This window comes from Crocodylus siamensis, chromosome 10 (assembly GCF_052110815.1).
Source record: "Crocodylus siamensis isolate JL-2025a chromosome 10, ASM5211081v1, whole genome shotgun sequence".
Classification (NCBI taxonomy): domain Eukaryota; kingdom Metazoa; phylum Chordata; order Crocodylia; family Crocodylidae; genus Crocodylus; species Crocodylus siamensis.
In genome coordinates, this window is record NC_143404.1 from 48,898,106 (window position 1) to 48,923,439 (window position 25,334).

The 25,334-nt window shown below is 47.2% G+C and overlaps 1 protein-coding gene across 11 annotated transcripts in view; it reads left to right on the forward strand.

Annotated features, from left to right (window-relative positions):
- RALY (RALY heterogeneous nuclear ribonucleoprotein) overlaps nucleotides 1-25,334 on the forward strand; it is a 437,215-nt gene that overhangs the window by 359,751 nt on the left and 52,130 nt on the right. For all 11 annotated transcript variants that reach the window (XM_090064608.1, XM_090064602.1, XM_090064601.1 and 8 more), the window contains 2 exons: nucleotides 12,050-12,314; nucleotides 25,101-25,173. In XM_090064608.1, the coding sequence (XP_089920734.1) occupies nucleotides 12,059-12,314; nucleotides 25,101-25,173 (329 nt within the window). In that variant the 5' untranslated portion in view covers nucleotides 12,050-12,058. The remainder of the gene's footprint in view (nucleotides 1-12,049; nucleotides 12,315-25,100; nucleotides 25,174-25,334) is intronic.

Genomic DNA, 25,334 nt, shown 5'->3' on the forward strand with positions numbered 1-25,334 from the left:
GCCAGCATTTTGGTCGCTTTACTAGCCGCAGCATCGCATTGCAGGCTCATGTTCATCTTGTGGTCAATGATGACCCCCAAGTCTCTTTCTTCTGTAGTGCTAACCAACGTAGCACTGCCAAGCCTATAAGGGTGCTGCAGGTTTTTCCTCCCAAGGTGGAGAACCTTGCATTTATCGGTGTTAAACACCATGAGGTTCTCATCTGCCCATTTGCTGAGCTTGTCCAGGTCAGCCTGGATCACCCGCCTATCTTCTGGCTTTTTTTGATGCTTTGCCCCAAAGTTTGGTGTCATCGGCGAACTTGGCCAGTCCACTCCTGACTCCAATGTCCACATCGTTAATGAAGATGTTGAACAGGATGGGTCCCAGGACAGAGCCTTGAGGGACCCCACTGTTCACAGGGCACCATGATGAGTGACTGCCATCAATCACAACCCTCTGGGTCCGACCACGAAGCCAATTTCCCAGCCAGCGGATCGTGGTGGAGCCAAGGCCACAACTGGGCAGTTTGGCCAAGAGATGATCATGGGATACCAGATCAAAAGCTTTTTTGAAGTCAAGATATATGATATCAATCTCTTCTCCCTTGTCCAGGTGATAGGTCACCTGGTCATAGAAGGAAATGAGATTGGTCAAACAAGACCTACCCGCAACAAACCCGTGCTGGCTCTCCCTTAGAATGTTAGCCTGGGCCAGTCCCTCAAGGATGGCCTCCTTAATAAACTTTTCTAAGATCTTCCCCAGGATAGAAGTCAGGCTAATGGGCCTGTAGTTAGCCAGATCAAAAGAATAGAGCTCCCTGTTCTTTGTACTTTCAAAATTAAAATGGCAAACTGAAATTGGTCTATATACAATTAAGTTTATTAAGACTATGTATGTTTGTCTGTGTCAAACTGCCGACTCCATTTTGAGTATTGGACTTGTTTGTCTTCTTTCTTTCCTGCTTATTTCCATGTTGGATCAAAATTCCAGGCACTGACTAGGGGCTAACAGTGGAGGATTGTTAAACTTTGATGATCTTCTATTTTTATGGAAGCTACCTTCCAGAACAACAGGTCTTCCCAGGTGGGTGGGTAACTAAGCAACACATCTCCTGGTGAGAGACTTTCATTACCTGAAGAGGTTGATGAAAGGGTCACCTGGCAAAAGTGGCTGCAAGTTTTAAAGAATGCATCTCTTACTGACCTTTTCAGAGAGGAGCAAATTGGCAAGAGAGATGCTATGCTGCAGAGGAAAAGTCATACGCAGGAGGCTTGAGGAGAGGAAGGAACTGGACTCTGTAGTGATTACTGGGTTCTGTAAACTCAGGCATAAGCAAATGAGAAGAAATAAAAGGAAGTTTTAATTGTAAGGCAATAAACAGTCTTCTGCAGTCCTTCAGTCTCTCTGACTCAGTGACATGAGGGACCATCTCCCAACTCCCCACCTCTATATGGAGCTTTTCCAAATTACAACTTCTATCACTGCAGGCTACCTTAAAAATTCTTACCTAAGACCAATAAACACTCCGTAATAATGAGGAGACAGGCACTTGCTAGCTAATGTAAAAACTAATAGTGTTACAAACTTTTGTAAAGCCATAATGCGACTTGTTTTGCCTCTCACATGTTTCCAGAGAGATAAATTAGATTGCCCACCAGGCTTCTTCTTTTCTCATATACTTCATTTCCTTACCCCTCTACATAATATTAATGTGTCAGAGCCACACAGCTGCTTTATTATTGATGCTTTCCAGGTCTTCATCCTGGGTACATGGGTGTACTGCATACATGAATACGTGGTCAGCAGTCTGTGGTGCATCACCACATTCACATATTGGACTGTCCTTTAAGCCAATATTATAGTTTGTGGCATTAAAACATTCAGCTCCAGAGCCAATCCTATTTAGTTTAGTCCATAAGTTGCAGGGGAGCTCAGACCTGGGTGGATAGGGTGTTAGGTTGCTTATGAAGCACGTGAGACGAGATCAGTCTCATTCCACTTTTTGTGGTGCTGTTCAAATGCCCACAGGGCACTGCTCCCATCTCCACACTGTTGCAACAGTACCTGCACCTCCCATCTGAATGAGTTTCTCAGCTGACGAGTCTGATTCTTTTCTCAACTTTAGTCACTTATGTACTGATACTGGTTACTCTAAGACCTTGTGAAGCCCATGCTCCTGGTTTTACTGGGCACACTGAGGAAGGCCAGGAGTTGATTTTTGTCTTCTTAGTTAGGGAGGTAGTGTCCCTGATAGTACTGGCAACATATTGACAGATGTATATGTTACCCACCCCATTACTATTCTCACTGCTGAGTTAAAAACAACATCAACTTTGCTGGTGTGGCTACTGCAGTCCCATACTTGACAGCAATACTCAGCAGGTCCGTATACTAGTGCAAGTGTTGATGTCCTTAGAATGGTGAAATTTGCTCCTCAGGTTGTTCCTGCCAGTCATCTTATAGCACTAAGGTGAGAGTTGACTTTCTTAGATGTTTTCAGTAGATGTAGATCCAGAGTTACTACTGGGTTATCTGTGAAGGGAAGTTCATTACCTTTCAGGTCAATCTTGATCCTCTCATGTGCCATAGCATTACAGAGGTGGAATAGATGCAGTGGTTTTTGTTTGACTGAGCTTGAGTCTCCACTGATGCAGGGAAGAGGCTACTGTATTCATAACCTGAGACAAGGCAGATACTATTTTTAGGATGGACGCATCAAAGGTAGACAGGGCCAAGTCATCTGCATTGGCATACTTTTTAGCTGTGGTGGGTAGAATGTCAGATACACAGATGTTAAAAATGGTTGGTGCCAGAACTGATCCTTGTGGTAACTCATTATGTAGATGCTTGTATCTGCTTCTATCTCCTCCACTGGTGGCAAGGATGAAGGATGCTTGATATTCTATTAGAGATAAAGGCCACCATTTTCCTATCTGAGATCATCTCTCCCACTAGGCTGAAGCTCTGGGAAAGGATCAGGCAATGAGGGAGACTAGGGGCAGTACTCAAATGGCATATGCCAGGGGCCAGCAGCCTATGGCCCATGGACTTGGAGCTTCAGCCGTGGTCACCACTGTGGGGAGAGGTGGTAGCAACAGTCACTTTCCCCAGGCCCCCAAACTGGGTCACTTCAGCCTGCAGTCTAAAAAGGTTGATAATCACTGACCTAGACAGTTAGACCATGGGTGCCAATCCTCAGAAGAAGATGCTAGAGAAAGACTCTGTAGCCCGCGTGTGTGTCTAGAGACTCAGAATCAGGGCAGGCCCTCAGCTCTGCAGAAACCCTGGACACAGGCCCAGCCTTTGGAGCCAGAACAACAGTTTGCTGAATACCCAGCAGAAGGAGGTTTATCAGTGCTGTGACACTGTGTTAGGAATGTTTAACAGAAGCGCTACCATCAGTGATAGAGTGGGGTTGTTACACACTGTTACAAAGGCACTGCATTTTAGCTGAGATGTTATTGTTAAAGCCATTGTGCGTCTATCATGTAACCCAGGTGCACAGTGCTGCATGTAGCCACCACCGAATAGTGGGATCCTAGGGTGCCCGGTAGCCAGTGACCTTGCCTGACACTTCTACTGACTGCAGCAGGTTCCTCAAGGAAAGGGTCTCTCTGTACAGAGGATGAGCCTGGCAAACAGGGTTAACTATATACAGGATTTAATTATACACAATATCAATTACAAATAATCAAATAGGTTTAACTCATAAAGGCTATTGAAGAGAACATAAAATACACACCCACAACCCAGTAATGACTGTCACAACATATAACCTTTCCTTTGAGTACCCATAACCTAAAAGGAGAATACTAATCACAGATACATATTAAGGCACCAACATTGAACCAATTGAGTTACAGACTTATCGGCTTGCCCTTACTTATGTATGCAGCCAATCAATACGCAAGGATGAATGATGGCTCTCTGCACATTTAACAGCCTGGGGCAATGCCTGAGCGTGGGCAGGTCCTCTTTGCCTTGGGTCCCTCTGTGCTTGCATCAGGCATCACACAGTGCCGGCCGTCACTCCCTCGTGGTGTCTCCACAATACACTTCTTTCCCCTGATCTGCTCCTCTGACACAGCAGGCCACAGGGTCTCAGCTGCTGGCTGGGGCAGTCAACCTGGCCAGCATACACACCCTGCCAGGCACTTGGAAGAGGGCTTTGTTACCTCTTTGTCCTGGCTTTCTACAGGATGCCTCCTCCCACCACAAACCAGGTGGCCACTCCGGCTCCCTGCAGCCTGTGTTCCACCTCCTTCAACCCCACACGCAGGCAGACTGGGTCCGTCTGCCTCCTGCTCCGTGCATGCTCCCCCCATGCAGGGCTTGTGGGCTGTTAGGCTGCAGCACAGCTCTCCTCCTCATTCCAGGAAGGACTTGGGCTCAGACGTCTCCCCGAGCCTGCAGCAACTCTCTCCCAGCCAGTCTCCGTGGCTCTGCCGGTTCCAGGGGAGCACCACCGCAGCCAGGCTCCCACCAGCCTTCAGCTGGCGGGGTGATCCGTTTCTCTCTCTTGCGGGGGCAGAGGGGAACCCTGTTATGAAGGACCTCCCTAGCCAGTCCCCCACAGGGATTTCTTCTGGAGGCTTTCACAATGGCCCCCGTTCCTTTTTTCCTCACAGAATGGGTCCCCCCCCGGCAGGCTTCTTCCACCCATACTATGGTGCCTTTTGCCACACATTTTCTCTAGAGGGGTGGCCTTCCCATGCTGCTGCCCAGCTGCACTCCGCATGAGACACTCCCCCTTCAGGTGATCATAATCTTAGTGCTTCTTACAGTCATGTTGCTCACCTTGGAAAGGAAGGACGGAAAAGTGCTATGTGTCTGGAAGTTCATCCAGGTGGCATATGCAGCCAGGCATCCATTTTCTGTGCCACTTGCCCCAGATGGAGCTGAGAAGCAGGTTTCCTATTCCACCTCTCTGGACTGGTTTTCCTGACACAAGCTTCATGCGATACATTTGCAACTTGTAAGTAACATATTTGCATGGTTCCCGCTTGCTTCTGGAGAGAGGGAAAGGCAGGATTATCTCACTGAATTGCTAACATTTTTGTAATGGGCACAGCTACCCCAGCAGCAGACATGATGTCAGATAGCAAGGTTGACAGAGAGCCAGGCTAGAGATTTAATTATGCAGAGCTATTAGTCCAGCATCCTCCCCTTGTTTTAAGAGATGAATCCTTTTCTCAACTGCTGTCTGGAATACCACGGGCAAGGTAAGCAGAGTATTATGACTTGAGGTTATGGAAAATGGATTGGAGTTGCTTAAAAGCCAAGTCACCCAGGGGCTGAAATTTGTGTGTTCCCAGGGTAACAGTGACACCTGCTGCTCATAAGAAATTCAGCTGGCTGCAGCACTGGGCATTTAGGAGACTGAATTAAGTTCCAGAACTGAAAACGTACACAGAGCAAAGACTGGATTGTCTGCACAACAAGGAGTTTGCCACCCATGTGCCCTCATTTGCATCTGGAAAACAGCTCTTGGCTGCAGATATGTGGTGTCAATTATTTTTATTTACTTAGAGCTAGAAAAACATTTTCTTTGCCATACATTGAAAATGAGCATAAATGCAGGAACTGGATGGAGACTACTTTAAAAATGTAGCCTTAAAGCTTTAATGAAGTACCAACTGATAAAAGCTTTTCTATATTATTTTTAAAGCTTCACTTTATGAATAAAATGGATTTTAATATTGAAAGAAATTCCCCTCAAGAGCAGCTCACCTAAACCCTGAGTGCCAGAGAATCTTGATAAGCACAGTATGTCGGCAGTTAGTCACTCCTGGAAAAGGCGGAGTCCCTTCCACCACAGGCAGGACTAACTGCACCCTGCCAATGGATGGAGAATGATCCCCAGTGACAATGAAAGCATGCAGAAGGTTTCCGTTATCTCAGCTTGTTGGGAGTTGGCACCATTGCTTTTTTAAGCATTTTTTTCTAAGTGAACATAGCATTGGCAAAACTTTGCCAGGTGCAAAGTCGACCTATCTGGGGACTAACACCCAGAGTCTAGGGCAGGTACAGCCCAGGATGCTGGTATGTAACCTCCCACACTCCATCCTACCAAAGTACCTGAGTCCTGACTTGCCAGGATCAGGAGAGAATTACCACCATTAGCCCCTGAGTTTTCTGCTGACCAAGACAGGCAATATAGATCAAGTTGTGATAATTGATGTTAACACCTGTCCCTGGGGAAATAGGCTTAGGTTACCAAATCATTCTGGGTGGGAAGTGAACAGCTGCACAGTGTGACAGCCACTTTCTATCAATCCCTGCTTGCAATTTCAGACAGGTAGCACAAAGGGAAGGAAGTGCTCTTTGCTAGTACAACCCCAAATACTCCTTTGTGATAAAAGTCAGCCCAGAGCAGATGGTCTGTATGAGGCCTTTGTTCAATTTAGCCCCCTAAACCACCACATTTGTTGGGCTTACAGAGTGCCTAGGTCTTCGCCCTTGGGGAACCAAAGCCATTATCCAGCAAAGCAATGTTGTATATTGTTTTTATTCCATTATAGTTTCATAGTTAGTAGGGTTGGAAGGGACCTGAGCAGATCATTGAGTCTGACCCCCTGCCCTAGCAGGAAAAAGTACTGGGGTCAGACGACCCCGGTGAGGTGTTCATCCAGCCTCCTCTTAAAGACCCCCAGGGTAGGAGCCAGCACCACTTCTCTTAGAAGTTGGTTCCAGACCCTAGCCGCCCTGACCATGAAGTGGCGCCTCCTGATGTCTAGTCTGAATCTACCCTCTGCCAGCTTGTGACCGTTATTCCTGGTCACTCCTGGCAGTGCTCGGGGGAACGGGGACTTCCCCAGTGCCTGCTGGTCCCCCCTGACTAGTTTGTGACAGGCCACTAGATCCCCCCTCAGCCTTCTCTTGTGGAGGCTGAACAGGTTCAGGTCCTGTAGCCTCTCCTCGTAGGGCCTGCCCTGCTGTCCCCTGATCATGTGAGTGGCCCTCCTCTGCACCCTCTCCATGCTGTCGACATCCCTCCTGAAGTGCGGCACCCAGAACTGGATGCAGTACTCCAGCTGAGGCCTGATCAGTGCTGCATAGAGGGGGAGGATCACCTCCTTGGACCTGCTCGAGATGCATCTGTGGATGCATGACAAGGTACGGTTGGCCTTCCTGACTGCATCCCCACACTGTCGGCCCATGTTCATCTTGGACTCAATGATGACTCCAAGATCCTTTTCTGCCTCTGCACAGACGAGAAGGGAGTTCCCCAGCCTGTAGGTATGGTGCTGGTTCTTCCTCCCCAGGTGCAGCACCTTGCACTTGTCAGTGTTGAAACCCATCCTGTTCTCATCCGCCCACCCCTGTAACCTGTCTAGGTCTGATTGCAGCCTTCTAGCGTGCCCACATCCCCCCACATCTTAGTGTCATCAGTGAATTTGAACAGGGTGGTTTTTGCCCCCTCATCCAAGTCTCTGATGAAGATATTGAACAGTGCAGGGCCAAGAACCAAGCCCTGGGGGTTACCCCAATGCCCACATCCCTCCAGGCTGAAAATGACCCATCCACCACCACCCTCTGGGTGTGGCCCTCCAGCCAGTTTGTGATCCATTTGACTGCGTAGGTTCGACGCCACAGTCCCCTAGTTTTTTAATGAGCATGCGGTAAGAGACAGTGTCAAAGGCCTTCCTAAAGTCCAGAAAGACTGTGTCCACTGCTACCCCTGCATCTAAGGATTTTGTGACCTGAAAACTGTCTTCCAAGCCAGGCTGTTATTTAAACCAGGTGACTGTACTTAATTACAGCAGTATTAGAAATATGTTCAGTTCCTGTAATGTCTTTCTTTACCAAGTAATCAACTCCTTTCACTTTTTTTGCAAAAATTGTACGTAAATACAAAATTATTAAAATAACATTGCAGAAAATGCTTTGTTTAGAAGTTAATTCTGTCTACCCCCATATACCGCTATTGTAATAATTTTTTTATATATGCAAAATGCACCTTTTTCACTCAATCACACCCTCCCCTCCAAGTAGGGATGCATGTATTAAGCAGGAAAGCTGCTTTTTTTGCCCAGAATAGAAATAGTCTGCTTTGATCCTTGCCCCATAGTGCAACACATAGGTGACTTGTAGGGAGAGCATAGGCCCCCTAAGATTGGCCACTACCGAAGCTGCTGCTGGCTTCTGAGGGGGGTCGCCACCACCACCCGCTCCCTACTTGCTTCTGATGCAGCCAGCGGCAGTTGCGGGCAATCCCCACTCACCGCTTTCCACTCCTTCCTCCCCTGCTGTCAACACTGCCAGCAGCAGCTGCAGGCAGTCCTCACTCGCCGCTCACTGCCTCCAACCCCACCAGTGGCAGGTGTAGGTGGTTGCTGCACGCTGCCATGGTGCCCCCCAGTCATGGGAGGCACCAGTTGCTCATGGTGCAGGAGCTTTGATATTACTATTCAGGCAGCTCAGGCAGTCAATTTAATGTCTCATTGTTCTTCACTCCCCAGGTGTTAACAATTTTCTTTTCTTTTAATGGTCTTGATAGTCCACTACTCAAGCTAACCTTTCTAAGGGAAATTTTGCTGTCTGCTAGCTGCTCCTGGTCTCTATTCTCCTATTTCACAGCTCGAGAAACTCTTTAGCTCTTTTGAAAATCATACATCCACTCATGGAAACTAATGTTAAAAAACAGCAGGGGTTTAGCTTTAGTTAAGCAGAAAAGTTAATTAAGGCATCTGAAGATTAGACTCTGTCCCTTCTTTATTCAGCCATACCTCTGGAAAAATCTTTTTTCTTCATTTTACTGTTCAAAAACAAAGTGTGTATTATATTCCAGGGTATGCTGTATGAAATAAATACAGTATTTATATTGTGATCATCATTTTAATATGTGACCACCTTATAGCAGCATGAGCAAGCCGTGAATAAACCATCATTTGGTATAATGGTAATGTGTGGTCTACCCTAAATGGTATATGGACAACAGGAATCCTAGCTAGTATTAACATGTCACATGACTGGAACTCAGGTCCAAGGCAGTTTTATGTTCCTGAGACTCATAGCTAAACAAAGAGCTGTACTATGGTAAGCAATTAAGCTCATTAATGGACATTAAATTCATTGAGTTCTAAGTAGTATCTGATTACTAATGGTCACGTTATGGCCCTTGGGGCTCTGTTGCCAGCCTCATTCACAGGGTTCTCACAACCCTAGCCCTTTTATAGGAGAAGTACAGGCACACACCATTCCACATGAGAGCCATTGGCTCTGTCCCCTTTTGTGTCACCCTATAGACCAGGCTAGGAAAACCCTGGAGAGCAGGCTGCAACATCCAATATAGGAGGAGCTGTTCTCATTGTAGCCTTTGTCTACAAAAGATTAGTCAAGCCCTAATTGCGGTTCTGGAGACATTTAAATATTGTGTACAATCTAGATTGTATTTTATGTGAGACCAGATTGGATTCAAGATGTTATGACAGGCCTTCCACTAGCTGAGTTGATTAAGGGAATATGACGAGATTTCAGCATGTGTGGTCATTAAGGGTGTGCGAAGTAGGCCCTATTCAATTTGGATTCGACCTGAATTGGGGACAGCAATTCAATTGGTTGATTTGGATCACTGTCCCTGACTCGATTCGGCCAAATCCGAATCTGAAGACTCTATGCTGATTTGGAGAATCAGCGATTCGGAGATAGACACAGCTTTAAATATTTTTTCTATATACCTCGAGGTACCAGCACAGCTCATGAATGCTGCAATTATAGGGTGGATGGAGCATCCCACAGAAGACCGGGGAGAGCGAGGGGACACCCATGCTCAGCGGTGAACCCAGAAGTGGACCAGAATTACTTCCAATTCACTTCCGAGTCCACCGGGAAGCACACTGGGGGCCCCCACCTGCACCCCTGTGGCTTGGCAATCAGCTGTGGTGCCACTCCAAACCCAGGAGGCACAAGTCGCCGAACCAAGGAAGGTGTGGGGTGGGCCCCCTGCATGCTCTCCGGTGGACCCGGAAGTGGACTGGAAGTGCATCTGGTCCACTTCTGGGTCAGCTGCTGAGCACACTGGGGAGCCCCCCACACTCTTGTGGGACACTCCATGCATCCCAGCATTGCAGCATTCACGAGCGGCCGCTACCTAGGGGTATGTAGAAAAAACATTTAAAGCTGTGTCTATGTCCGAATCGCCGAATCTTTCCAAATCGATTTGAAGGGTTCTGATTCATTTTAAAGAGATTGAAGGGTACTCTGATTCAGTTCAGATTTTGAGATTTGGCCACCGAATCAGGCCAAATCTCCACTGAGTCAAATCAGGCACCAAAGTTTTGCATAGCCCTAGTGCTCATGTCTCATGACTAGCACTGGTGAGCTAGTCCAGCTCTGTTAGGGACTCCCAGGTATTCTGTTGCAGACAGGGCAGGGAGTCTTTCAAGCTACAAGATTTCAACAAGCATGGAGCACTTCATTCTAGTCAGTGCACAAGGCATCGGGTTAGGCAGAGGCTCATAACACAAATAAATAAGGCCATGTGAAATGAAAACCTGAATCAGGCTGTAAAATGTACTTGTGGGAACCTAAATAAGTGTTTGTGGTAACAACATAAGGGCACTCCAACTTCCACTCCATGATAGCCCCTGGAGAACATTGTGTGCTTAAACCCTGGAGATTCATTGTATGTTCTGGAAAAACTGAAGTTGATTTTTCCCTAAGGTAACTTGAAATCAAAATTTGAATAATAGGAAAATATTGTCTTCTCTGCCACTGTTATCCTCAATTGTTGTAAATTAAAAATAAGCATTAAAATAATTTCCAAACTATCAGAAATACAAAACACTTCAAAACAGAAAATAAATCTGGACCCACACACTTGAGGTATTCACAACATCACAGACCCCCATTCCTTTGGTTATCAGAAGCCATGAGAACCCCCTGATGTATCTGCACAGTTGTTACAGGAAAAAGAGAGTGAGAAAATGGATACATTTTATCTAAAATGTCCAGATTAGAGCTGGAAGTTTAGATAACTGGTACAGACCATGAGGCTCAGAACAGAGGATTGTGGGATCTTTCACTCAAAGCAATCTCACTTTGAAGCAAATTGAAATATTTCTGGCACTGGCCTGGACAGCTGACTTCCACACCCTGATCCTGAGACATGTTTAGCCACGATAACACCCTTCAACTTCAATGCAAGCTGTTGGAGTTCAGCACTCCCAGGATCAAGCCATCAATGCTTTTCTAAACGCACACAGAATTCTTCAGGCTTGTGTAAAGTTTGCAGAAATATAACCAACAGCAGGTGTCATATTGTTTACTGCATCCCCTGTGCTAGCCTGGCACAGGCTTACCCTTGGGAAGTCAGAAGGCCATAGTACATAGGATGAAAACATAGCAAAAACCTGGCATTTTAGGGACACTGACTGGGCACGGAACTGATCCTGGCTATACCAATATTGTGTGGTTGAAAAGGAAATAAAAGTTATAGCCTGGCTACCTGGCTGTGTGACTTTCTAATACAAAGTACAAATCTATGCAGTCTGAGGGGGTGAATAATGTATGAACCATGAGAGTGAGTGGGAAAGGTAGATTGCACATGTTCAGTGGTAATCCAAGGCTAGCACTGCACTGCATATTGAAAATAGCTCGTGGTACATCTATGACTGTTCATGTACTATCAAAATGACAGACAAATGTATATGGCTGAATAGCAAAGTCCTACAGGAGTTCAACAAAATATGGAGTGCAGAGAGGGCAGGAAATTCTATTCAATGTTTCAGGGCTGTCTGAGTTGTATGGAAATCCACTTCAGCTGCAGGAAACTTAAGCAACCAAGACTTATGTGGGTGGGGGTCAGGTGAGTGGGTAGTGACATGAAACCTTCCTAAACTCAATGCTGGGGTGCAGCTATTGTTCTAGTCTGTAGCCCAGCGGACACCTGTAGTCCTTGCACGTAAGCAACAGTGTTATTAATTTGTTTGCAGTTACTTAAGGGATCGTTTTCCTGTAACCGAAAACTCCCAAGAAGCTTTCTCTCTCCACCTATTTTATCATGTTCAGCCTGTTTTTTCTGGCATGTGTCACCCTCCCTGACTGTCCTGATTTGGTTATTCAGGTGTTCAAGATGTCATTGAAGGTACAGACAAGTAACATCACAAACAAGAATGACCCCAAATCCATCAACTCCAGAGTCTTCATTGGCAATCTCAACACAGCGGTGGTCAAGAAGTCAGACGTGGAGACCATTTTCTCCAAGTATGGCAGAGTGGTTGGCTGCTCTGTTCACAAAGGCTACGCATTTGTTCAGTACTCAAATGAGAGGCATGCAAGGGCTGCCGTCCTGGGGGAGAATGGGAGAGTACTCGCCGGGCAGACTCTGGGTAAGGAATTCTGATGTCCCCTCTCTAGTCTTCGTAGAGTCAGACAAACCATACCATGTGTCACAGCTACAGATACTGTTGGAGGGAAGGCCAAAACAGAGGCCTATAAACATTCACATGCTCTAATTGTTCCCAGAGGTCTCTCTTGCCATCCTGCATGAAAGAAGCCATCAGTCTGGTCCAGTGGCTGGGCAGGAGTGGGATGGGGCCATGAGATTCAAAGGATGCTTGGTGGTGGCTGGAAGATGTTTGCTTTGCTTCTGAGAGAAGTGTGCTCTGCTTTGCAAGGCAGTCCAATAGAATTCAGGAAGGCCTTTGATACAGTATCCTACCCCATACTGGTGAACAAGTTAAGAGGCGGTGACTTGGACGATTACACAGTCCAGTGGGTAGCAAATTGGCTAGAGGGTTGTACCCAGAGAGTGGTAGTGGATGGGTCGGTATCGACCTGGAAGAGAGTGGGCAGTGGGGTCCTGCAGGGATCGGTCCTTGGACCGATACTCTTCAATGTCTTCATCGGTGACTTGGATGAAGGAGTGAAGTGTACTCTGTCCAGCTTTGTGGATGATACAAAACTGTGGGGAGAAGTGGACACACCGGAGGGCAGGGAACAACTACAGGCAGACCTGGACAGGTTGGACAAATGGGCAGAAAACAATAGAATGCAATTTAACAAGGAGAAATGCAAAGTGCTGCCCCTAGGAAGGAAAAATGTCCAGCACACCTACTGCCTAGGAAATGACCTGCTTGGTAGTATGGAAGCAGAAAGGGACTCCAAGATGAACATGAGTCATCAGTGTGACGAAGTCATCAGAACAGCTAACTGCACTTTATCATGCATCAGCAGATGCATGACAAACAGAACCAAAGAGGTGATACTTCCCCTATATCGGGCACTGGTCAGACCACAGTTGGAATACTGCATGCAGTTTTAGGTGCCACACTTCAAGAGGGATGTGGATAACCTGGAGAGGGACCAGAGAAGGGCCATTCGTATGGTTAAGGGCTTGCAGGCCAAGCCCTACGAGGAAAGACTAGGGCACCTGGACCTCTTCAGCTTCTGCAAGAGAAGGTTGAGAGGCAACCTTGTGGCTGCCTATAAATTCATCAGGGGGGTGCAGAAGGGAATTGGTGAGGCCCTACTCAACAAGGTGCCCCTGGGGGTCACAAGAAATAATGGCCATAAGCTAGCAGAGAGCAGATTTAGACTGGACATTAGAAGGAACTTCTTCACAGTTAGAGTGACCAAAATCTCCCAAGGGAGGTGGTGCTCTCCCCTACCCTGGGGGTCTTCAAGAGGAGGTTGGATGGGCATCTGGCTGGGGTCATCTGAACCCAGCACTCTTTTCTGTCTATGCAGGGGGTTGGACTCGATGATCTATAGAGGTCCCTTCTGACCCTAACATGGATGGATCTATGAATCTATGAATTTGAACTGTATCATACAGTTCACTTTAATATTGCAGCTGATGTACTGTAGCTTCGGCATAGCATGTGCAATTCACACACAATCCATCAGGTAAAAAAGATGACTGAGCAGTCACAACCAAGCCTTTATAAATATAAGTGGTATGAAAATTAAAATGTGATATGAGTAGTTTCACATTGAGGGTTAATACTGTTTCTTGCTTGCACAGCTCTGATTTGCCACTAGAGGGCTGTTGAGCAGGGGCATGGTTAGGAGCCAGGACACCTGGGCTTTGTCCCGGCTCTATGCTGGGGAAGGGAAGGCTGGGAACAGTGCATCCTGGGATGCTAGAAGACTGCAAATTGTTTGTTTGTTTTATCTCCACGGAGCAGACTTAAGCTATCTTAACATAAGCTAGGTAGCACAACCCAGAGCTCAACCTTGGCTGAAGTGGCATAACTTTGAGACACTCAGAGGGCACTTAGCATTAGTTAATGAACTTTAACATGCACATGCCCATGTTTTAAGCATGATCTAAGACAGGGGTGGGCAATTTGGGGAGCTGTTACAGGCCGGTCAGCACACCCCTCTTTCCCTTGCCCCATGCAACAGCTCACCAAACCTGGAACCCACATGAAGGCTGCCCTATGGGTCCTCCCCACCACTGCTGCTGCCACCAGCACCCAGCAGCAGGTTCTGCCTGGCTCCTACTCCAGCTCCCCAGCATAAGGGCTCGGGGTCCCTGCAGCACCGGCTTTGGACCCACCTGCCCACGATGAGTGGCAGTGACAGCAACAGCCAGGCATAACTTTCTGTGGGTGTGGGGAAAAAGAGACCTCCTCCTCACTGCTCTGAGGACCTTCTTTCTGCAGCTGCCCAGAGCACATGCTGGGACTGCCGTGCGAATCCTCTCAGCTGCTGCCGCCGCCCCACCAGGTAGCCCAGAGGCAATACTGGTGGCAGTGTGCACGGAGAGGAGCCACAGGGCAAATTCAGGTGTAGATTCACCCAAAGACTCTAAACAGAGGCACAGGTTGGTAAAGTGACTTATCCAAGGTCATGCAGCAAATCACTGATGGAGCCAGGCCAATGCTGGACTGAGCTGCCTCTTGTAGAGATGAGGTGTTATTTTCTTAATTTTTTTCCCTGGAGCCTTACCTGCTGTAGAGCTCCTGTGGCAGCAAGGCGTGCTCTAGCACAGGAGCAGGCAATTATTTCAAGTGGAGGACCACTTAACAAGGTTTGATGAGCTTTTGAGGGTCGCATGGGTAGCCCCGCCCCTTGACAGGTGCCCCACTCCCTGGTCACCAGCTTGGGACCAGAAGTCCCACCCCTAATCACTGGCCTTTGCCACCAGAAGTCCTTTCCCTTGCCCCCCAGAAATACTCCTTTTGGGAGTGGGGATTGCCACCTTAGAACCAGAAAAAAACAAACCATACCCTAAAAGTCAAACACCTACTATAACATCTTTTAATTTTATTACAAAAACTATTTTTGTCATTTTTTGTGTTTATGTAGTGTATATACAGGTGATTGCACAATAACTCAAAAGTAAGTTCTTAGGCTTTTATATTATGTAAGGGAGTGTAGTTGGAGGTGTGTGTGTGGTACAGGGGTGTGTATGGTGGGGGGAGTTTCTGAGAGGGTGTGACTGTGTGGAGGAACATAGGGTATGCTAGGGGGTGTGTGGCCTTTGTGGGGTGTGGGTGTGTGACTCCGGAGCACGCTGGTCTCTGGAACACACTGACCTTTCTTGCAGTCAACACTGGGGGTTGGGGGGGTGTATCTGTGTATGTCTGTGTGTGTGTGTGTCCGTGTGTGGTTTGTGGGTGTTAGGGAGGGTAGGAGAGGTGTGGGGATCCCCCCCACACACACTCCCCCCATGGCACAGCAGCAGGTGGGGGTGCTGGTTCCTGGCTCTGGCCAGTGCTGCATGTCACAGCAAGGAGCGCGGTCCCTGCTGGGCTGTTTGTCTCCCGGTGCTCCTCACACTCACAGGGCACAGGAGGGAAGCCCCACACACTAGAGCCGGCTGCTTTCCTCATCCCAACCCGCTCCAGTGCCTGGGGCTTCCCTCTTGTACCCCTTGAGTGTGGGTATGGCCGGGGAAACAAACGGCCTGAAGGGGACTGTGCTCCTCACAGTGCTGTTCAGAGCCAGGAGCCAGGTACCAGCGCCAGGCAGTGCTCCCCCTGCTGCTGCTGCTGCCCCCCACTGCCTGCCAAGGCTGCACGCCGTGGGAGGAGTGTGGGGGGGTCCCCATACCAATCCCCCCTCACACCCACACCCTGCCCACCGAGCTCTGCCTTGCCCCCGCACCCCTGGACATAGGCTCCGCGCTGCATCCAGCTCCCGCCCAGCTGCAGCCCCACCTCCTCCCCTTCCCTTCCTGCTGCCTGGAGGCAGTGAGACCCCAGGAAGCCTGCAGCAGCAGCCTCACCCCATGCTAGCAGGGCCAGCCCTTCTGCCCAGGAGGGTGGGAGCAAGGCATAATAGGATATGTTGGGGATGGGTGTAGGTGCCTTGCTCCCACCCTCATGGGCAGAAGGGGCTGGGCAGGGCATAGTTTCTTGGAGGGTGCCGTTGGCCAGATGAAAGTGCATGGTGGGCCAGATATGGCCCACAAGCTGTATTTTGCCCACCCCTGCTCCAGCATATTATACATACTGGTAGCCACTGGTGTTTTAACCACCCTATCATGCTAACCTGTTCTGATCACTAGCAGCCGGTCATCTGTAGCACTCCCACTAACAACAGAAAAATGTGAGTCTCCAGCCCATTACCAACTGCCTGTTGAAACAAACAGTCCCCAGCTGCAATCTTATTTTGCAGATTGCTCTGAAATGTCACATGCTGAGAAGCTCTTGTCACCAGCTATAAGCTGAGAATTGGAGTTGGAGACAGTTTTTTTAATAAAATAATTGGCATTTTGAGACCCCCAGTAAGCAGTAGCTGCTAGACATCCAGTTCAAGGGATCTGAAACCCATTTGCACCCTGCTTCTGGTGCAACAGTCTGCATTAAGAATGTGAATGCTGGATATATTTTAAAGAAATTGTGTTATTTACCCAGTCAAAGTTCATCCCTGCTTGACTCAAACTGGCAGCCTTGGCCAGTTAAAAGAAACTGCTTCTCCTTTCTCTTCCCTTCAAACTAAAAGCAGAGTTGAAAGCTAGAGGTTAAATGTAATTTGCAGGGTCATTTAAAGTTGCCTACATGTTCAGTGGAGCTCCAAGTTACAATGGACAGGAACTTTTTGAGGAAGAGAGGTCACAAAGCCAATGGAAGAAAATGTTCCACTACATGTTCTGAAAATAGGCAAAACATGCCTAGCCCTGCTTACTGCAGAGAGGTTAGAGTGGAGAAGCGACTCCCAGAGTGGGGCATTCTGGGGTTCTCTAGCCACCCTTCTTGTACAGTGAGTTCCCCCAGATTTAGCCTACAAATCAAGGGAGTATTTCTGTAACTGCCAGGACTGCCGACTCCATCTAAGGATCATGAGTTCAGTTCAGCTCTGGCTTCCTCTGTCCTCACCACCACTGGCAAGCAGAGCTCAGATATTTCTGCAGGACTCCAGTTCACGCTCCTTGTAGGTGAAGTATGGGGGGAATCCAGCAGAGAGGAAGAAATGAAAATGCTATTCAGCATGCACAGGAAATATACTCACTCTTAAGAGTCGCTAGATCCTGTTAGGGAGATAGGGGTAGAAAATCCTAAAAGGAAAAGTTACAGCTGCTCAAGCTGGCCCAATATCCAAGCATAACAGAGGGCCCACACCTGGCCATTACATAAAGTGATCTGACCCAGATGGAGAGGGCACGTAGTAGATGTGTTACACGTGAGCCTGTCTTTGTCGCTAACCACCTGCAGAAGTACCATGGAGCACCAGCTAGTGGGTAAAACTTCTCTCCCTATTCACTCCACAGTGATAACACCACCTGCCTCAACCCCAGAAGTGAGTGGTCCCCTTGATGTAACTGTGTACAGCCATTAGGCTACTTGCTGGTGCCCACTTCTATTATCTAAGTGACCACAGGTAGAAAAAAACTAACTAAGGAGTTATGGCAGAATAGAGAAGAGTTGTGACAGGCACAGCACAAGCAAACTTAGCATGCCTTGGTTCCTATGTTGAAGGATTGCCCCTTCATTCCTCCTGCCTGCTTTCAGATGAATAGGCCCTTTCTCTCTCCAGTATGAACTTCCAGGTAGACAGTAAGGGGCAGAAGGCACAGGGTATTAATAATGATCAAAAGAAAGTTGAAATAAGGTCCTTCAATCTTTGTAGTTCAGACCCATGAGCAGAGGGACGCTTGATGCAGTGGAAATCCAACCAACATACAGGAGATGGTTCCATGGGAAGATGATTGCCATCCACCAATCACCTGTCACAGCACAGGACCCTTGAAGAGGAAGATGCACCTCTATGTATCGCATGACACTGTCACCCCTGGGTAGAATGTTGAGCAGTGACAGGGAATTGTCTGAACCATCTGTGAAAGTGAATCTCAAAGAAATGAGAGATTAGGATCTCTGACTCCATCATACAACCTATTTGATTAGAAATAAGTCCAGAAGTCAAGGTGAGAGTCATCATTTTTAGGTGTTTTCTATTATAACCAATCTCAGGCATTCAGAAATCACAGGGTAAGCCTTCAGAATAATGAGACTTGCTCAGAAAACAAGAGACTATAAAGGAAGTAATAATTCTGAGATCCTTTTCATCAGCCTTCACATGCTGGAGTGTTTAGAGAATGCTTTGGTCATGTTTTTAAGCTCTTTTCTTCAAGTAAGAGTGCTAAAAACTTCCTCTTTTCCCAGTGAAATCTGAGATTTCATCTCATCACATGATTTCAAGTCTGGGACTTCATGAAAAACAGTATGTGTTGCAAAATTTACAACTCATGGGAGTTGGCAAAATTGTGTTTTTCATATTCCCTGCTCTAAACCATCCAGGAATAATAGCAGTTTTCACTGAGTCAGCTCCAGTTATACCAGCTATACCAATTGCTTCAGCTGAGGGTCTGACACCAGGAATCTTTCAGTAGAACAAACATTTGCAAACCTAAACAAAGGGTTGGAGTTTATGTCCAATGTGAAGATTCAGAGCTGTTCTTGCATTAGATCAGATGTAGCTCCTCCATGCTGACGTGTACCAGATTCTGAACTGTCTACTCCGTTTCCAGTTCCAACTATAATAGCTTTGAGCAGACACTAAAAGCCCTCTGTGAATGAAATGCCCTCTCTGGGCAGCAGGTTCTTTGGTGCTGCAATTGTTCATATGAGAATGGGAATGAACTCCAAAGTATTTATTAAAAGCTGTTGAAAAGCCACAAAGTTCTGCACGGAATGTCAGTACTTTGGGGTCTGCTACTCTTTTGTGAGCTTCTACTATAATTTGAGAGGTGCATATCTCCCACAGCATCCTTCAAGGCCCTCACAAGCCCCTTGCATATTTCAGAGAAGCCATGCCTTTTTGAAACCTTTATTTAAATAATTCCAGATCTCAGTGGTACTTGATTGCTACCACAATACAATTGGCTGTGCTGTAGTGATAGAGGGTTACACCAACATCACTGTGACAAAATAATTTGGCCTTCTGTTGGTCTCTGAGAGTAAACCATGATTTGCAGGAGGCATTTTGTAATACATATATGAACAAATAAGGAAAGCAGTGATTCATATATCTAGACAGTATCTTCAACCAAGATCAGCTCTTAAGTTAGATGCTCCTTTTTTATCAATGGGCAAGCACTCAGACTTGATTTTAACTGTTTAGTAAGACTCAGAATGTGTAGGGAGAAGAGGCACCATAAGCCATAGTCAAACCAACTAGTGCAGTGACGCTTTCTATGCCCCCAGTTTAGGTTCTGGTTAGATCAGTGCCTTTGTTGAAGACTTCCAGGACACTAGGTAGGTTTTCATGAAATAGTGTTAGTAATTCAATAGGCAGTGGTCTACTTCTGAAGGTAGGACCTGTCAGGACTCCTGGGGTTTGAACCTGTAACTTTTTCACTCAGAAGTAGAAGCTTAGGCTGCAGCATCACCAAATGTCAGCCCCAGCTGAGCCTGGCCTCTCCCATGAGTTCCCTTATGATGGAACAGGTAGTGTAGGACCAGCGGGAACCACAAGTGCCTGGCCTTGTCTCAGCAGCAGCACTACTGTAGGTGCTTAGGGCATTCTTACACAATGCACTTTGAACTGCTCAAACATTGATCAGCATTAGGACCTTGTTACATTTTATGCTGTGAGCTGCACAAATGTTGATCAATGTTAACGCTAGTTTGGAGCAGTCACACCCTTAGGCTAGAAACCGTCTCTGGCTGTCCCACACCTGCATGGTGATTACATGCCACTAGAGGCCTGGTGAGCAGAGGCAGGGCTATGAGCTGTAGCTGTGAGTTGCTACTAGAGGGCTGGTGAGCCAGGACAGGCTTTTCTCCCTGCTCTATGAGCAGGGGTGTAAGAGATTCGGGGATACAGGAGGAGTTCAACTTGGGTGGCACATCTGTGGGACGTGGCCATACTTTAATGGAACAAGAGCTGGGTAGTACAGATCACAGATAATCCTTCCCTGGAATGGCATAACATTAAACCACATAACAAGTGATTAAACAACCTTAAGGTGTTAATGTGCAGACAGTCCAGGGGTTAAGATCCAAGAGCCACCCAAAATTACCATGTAACAAGACACTTAGTGCCAGCTTGAATTTAGAGCAGTCACACCTCAAGGCTAAAACCTTTTCTGACTGTCCCTGACCTGCACAGCTGTGATTTATCACTAGAGGGCTGGCAAGCAGAGGCAGAACTAGGAGCTAGGGCTATGAGTTGCCATTAGAGAGCTGATGATGCAGGACACACTTCTATCTCTGCTCTAGGTGGGGTATATGCAAGATGGGTGGGGGGAAGGAACATGAAGCTGGGAGGCAGAGAATTAATGGGATGGGGTGGATAATGAAATGGGAGGTAGAAGGGAAATGGGGATGGGGATGGGGAAAGGTTGGTGAAATGAAGTCAGCCACTGAAGGATAAAATAAAAATAAATAAAAAAATTCTGGGGGGGAGGCATTTAAAAAGAAATAAAGAAGAAGTAAATTTACAAAGGTCTCACATTGGGATTAGGATTGGGATTGGGATTGGGGTGTGGGAGGTGCTGGTCCTACGTCCTGGGGTGGCTGGGAACAGTGAGGAAAGGCACTTTTGGGGGAGCTACTGCCCCTTCCCTGGAAAGGAAGACCTAGCTCATGGGGAACCAATCTGGCCCCCTACTTTGCCCCCCCACCAACACCTCTAGACCCCACTTCCAGACCCATATGTGACTTGCAACCTGGCTATCTGGCACGTGGGCTGCAGGCTGTTTGCATGGGTTACGCCCCTGGGGGTAAGAAGGTCACACCCCCATGGCTGAAAAACGGAATTAGCTTGATGCCAGAACCTTCCCTGCTGCCCCCACAGGGTGGAAAGTTAATCCACAAAGAACAGAAGGGTGAGGGAGAGGATCCTGCCCTGTGTGGCGGGCCAGTAGGGGGTGCTCCTGCATTGAGCCGCCCACCGCCCTGCGCCCGACCACCTGCCGGGCTCTGAATGCCTCCCCAGGGGCGCCTTATGTCCGGCCCGATGCCTTCCTGGAGCACACTCGCTAGCCTGGGGGTAACGTAGCCGCCACCACCCCGAGAATGGACTCACTCTCTGCCCTGTGTCCTTGGGGAAACACAGGCCTAAAGTCCTACGGGTACTCGACCCAGTACAGGCACTTGGGGCACTTCCCCAAGTCCGGGGGCAAAAAGGTAAAGTCTTCCTTAGTCTGCAGACCTAAGGGGTCTCTTAGGCATAATTTAGACCCACCCCTCAATAAGTCTCCCACACCGGTCACAAAGGAGGACTTTATTGATTACAGGGGTAGGGTGAAAATAGGGTACAAGATAGAGCAATATACTAGAAATCCTAAAGAGCAAACAGTCTGGCTGCGGTAGCCTTTTGATCACGCATCTGAGTTACTGCCAGCTAGATAGCTAATCAGAACTCGAGTAGCTTACTCACAAGCATCTTCCAAAGGCCGGTGAAGTTTCCCTCTGGAGGCAGGCAGTTCCTTGCTCATGAGTTTTCGGGGAGAGAGAGCCAGTTTCAGATGGTAAAGCTTCTCTGTGTCCCCCGCATGGCTGCTGCCCCTGCATAGCTGCCGGCCCCTCCTCCTGGGCAGTCCTAACCTATATAGCCCCTGTGACCTCATTCACCTGGCCCAGTGGAGGCCAGCTACGGTTGGCTGTCTGCCACCCAATTTGAAATACATCACCAGTTACCGGGCAGACTCCAGCCCACCAGGTAGATGCCCCTCACCCAGGTAGCTGATACCAGTCACGTAGGCAGAGGGAGCAGGTTTCCCCACTCCCTCAGGAATGCAGCCAGTTCAAGTTACCTAAAGAGACAGGCTGAGGTATGAATCCTCTGTGATGGGCCTATTTTAATATCATTGTCACAGGGCAGAGAATTTGGGGGGAAACCAAGGTGGCTTTCTGCCACATCCTGAAGTGGTGTAACTTTAAGCTACCTAAAGTATACATAAAACTACTTTCAGGTGTTAATGTATGGACAATCCAGGGGTTAAGAGCTCCAGGAGTCACCTAAAATTAATGTGTAACAAGGCCTTCAGACCGTGCCTGCCCTGACTCCAGTTAAACCTGCCTTGGATCTTCTGGCCTAGATTGGCTGCTTGCTCTGACCCTGTCTTGACCCTTGGCTTGGACAAATACCTGGCTTTGACCTTGGCTTCCACTCTCCTAAAATCTTGATTTAGCATGAATCATTAAGACTGACTGCATACATGCTGGTCAACACATACAGTACCAAATCAATGACTTGGAACTGCCATCTCTTTGATTAACTGTGAAACAGAGGTCCTGACCACTTGTGAACAAAAATCCAGGTAACAAACAGATGAGAAGTGTTTTTGCTAAAAGTGAGACCTAATCTACACCTTTTTGTTAGGACGGGGCAGGACCCTTCACACTGCCAGCAAATTATTACAATGGAATAAAGCTCCTGCTACCTCCAGTGCCTTTTGCCAACTGCCATGGTCCTTTTAGCACCTGGTGCCTTCTCAGCGTGCCCTTTGTAGGTGGGTCAAGGGGAAAAGTAGGTTTTGGAGACAGATCTACAGCAAGTCCTGAAATCCTGCATCTAGAATTCTACTTTAGATACTCCACATCTCCACAGCAGCAGGGTGGGGAGGGCAATACAGTTAATTTTACCTCTCTGCTGAGCCTCCAGGTTCTCCTAATGGTTGTAGGTCAGTGCTAGGGGATATAACTGTACTTTGACCATGTGGACTGAATGATGATGAAGACTTTATATCCACCAGCACTGGAGTTAATTGTTGTAATTATCCAGCTCTGAACCTTCAGTGAATCTCTGTTAGGTGTGCCACTGTCATCAGATTGCCACTTGGCAACTTAGAAAAGCACCCACCATCTGATGAAATGACAATACACGTGAAAAGCACTTGAACAGAAAATGTGCTCCTCAACTCTTCTCTCTTATTCCCTCTGCTGAATGACTGCAGAAAAGAGTGGGTAGGAGGAGACAGCAGTACAAGGAAGCTGTGTCAGCCTTCCTTATCACAAATCGCCAACCCATGTAGCCCATGAAGCTCAACAACCACACACAGGAAGTTTCAAGAAGCCAATAGTTGCCTTTTAAGTATGCTAGCAACTTCCATATGCAACACGGAGGGTAAAACAAAACATGGCAATTTCATTGGCAGTATAGAAAAATGTGGCATAGAGGTGACATGAAAAATGTGCATTATAACTGAACATGTAAAGAGCCAGGAGAGAAAAGTGGCAGTGTTCAAGGTAGTCCAAGGGGTTTAGCTGAACTGGTAACCCAGCCAACTTCACTGCTACCATGCTGAGTTCTTTGGAACCAGAAACTGAAAAAGAAACTTGTGGAGAGGGTGAAAGCACAGCAACCCAAACCAGTGGTAAAATCCATACAGACCAACACAGCATGGCTAGCTGCCACCCCAAACATATAGGAAGTTCAGATCCACATCTGCCTTTGTGCCCCCAAACTGTCTTTAATATAAATCCAATGTAAACCATGCCCAGAAGACTAAGGAGAGCCCTCCCAAGAATGCTACTGAGGCACTATAAAAAGTAGGGCTAGAAGGGACCTTGGGAGGTCACCTAGCCTGAGCCCTTGTCCAATGTAGGATCATCCATATCCAAATCATTCTATGCAAGTACTTATGTAACCTATTCCTAAAATGATACAATCAGCCCTGTTAGAAACACTGAAAGCACTCAAACCTGCTACAGGAAAAGGAGGACCAGACCTGTCCTGTCACTGCAAGTATTATTAAAATACTTAGGAGATCCGGAAGAGGGCCATGCCCCCTGCTCCAGAGTAACACAAAACCCCCCACAGACCATACCAAACTGACCTTGGGGTAAAATAGGATTTAATATAGTGATTGTCACTGTGACATCTGACTCTTAGAGGTTCTAATGAACAGAACTGTTCGCTCCCAGGCAGACACATTGTGATGATGAGTAATATACATACAATATGTCACCTCTCTTATGTCACCTCTCTGCAGTTGTGTGTCTATGCCCAGCTTTCAACTGCCTGAGTTCAGTGGAGATATCATAAAATTTACTATAGTGTGGAATTGTCACATTGAATGCATACATTCAGCACAGTGGTTCAGAACACAAATTTCCTTGGCAGATCAGAAAATCTCATTCTTACCCTCCCTGGAATGAAATCTGCCTCTAAGATTAATTGGGGTGACTGCAAGCATGCTTCTGCACCCCATGCAGCTTATACATTGGACTAATCGGAGAAGACTACAAAGGAGACTTCAGATGTTTCCTATGTTTTCAATTAATATTATACTAGAAAGAAGGGAGAAAGATTGTTAACTACCAGGAAGGTTATGTATTATCCAGACTTCATAATGAAAGCATTGAATTTTCTTTGGAAATCAGTCCTAGAGAGAGATGAGTTGGGCTGTTTTTAGGACTCTGGGTTAATGTGTGTGCAGTGAGTTTTCAACTTTGAAGCTAGTGGTTTGCTGACTGGCCTACATAATGAAGCAGAGGCTTGCAGGGAGCATGAATGTATTCCACATGCATCTGAGTCCCAGCTGGACTCCTAAGGTGCTAACAGACAAGGAAGTTCAGCAAAGCTGTTTGATTAGTACAATATGCAACTCCCCGCTAGGCAAGCCAGGGAGTTCTTATGTGTAGGTAGCTGAACCATATGCTGTGGGGGACTGCTGTTTGAATGAGTGTGGCAAGATACTCTCTAAGACAGCTCTGTGTGGGCATGTGGTATGTTTTAATACAGAAACTTTATTTATGCATTTTTATTCATCCTAGATATCAATATGGCTGGGGAGCCTAAACCAAACAGACCCAAAGGACTGAAGAGAGCACCTTCCACCTTGTACAGGTAGGTCTTCAATGCTTCATCTCCCCTGAGGAAAATAGCAGGATATTTTCAACAGTGGGTCTGAACCATAGATTTTTCTCCCCGGGTTGATAATTCACACTCATGGGATTGATGCTGTATGCTCCATGAAACCTCTATGCCATAAACCCGGTGTTGTCCAC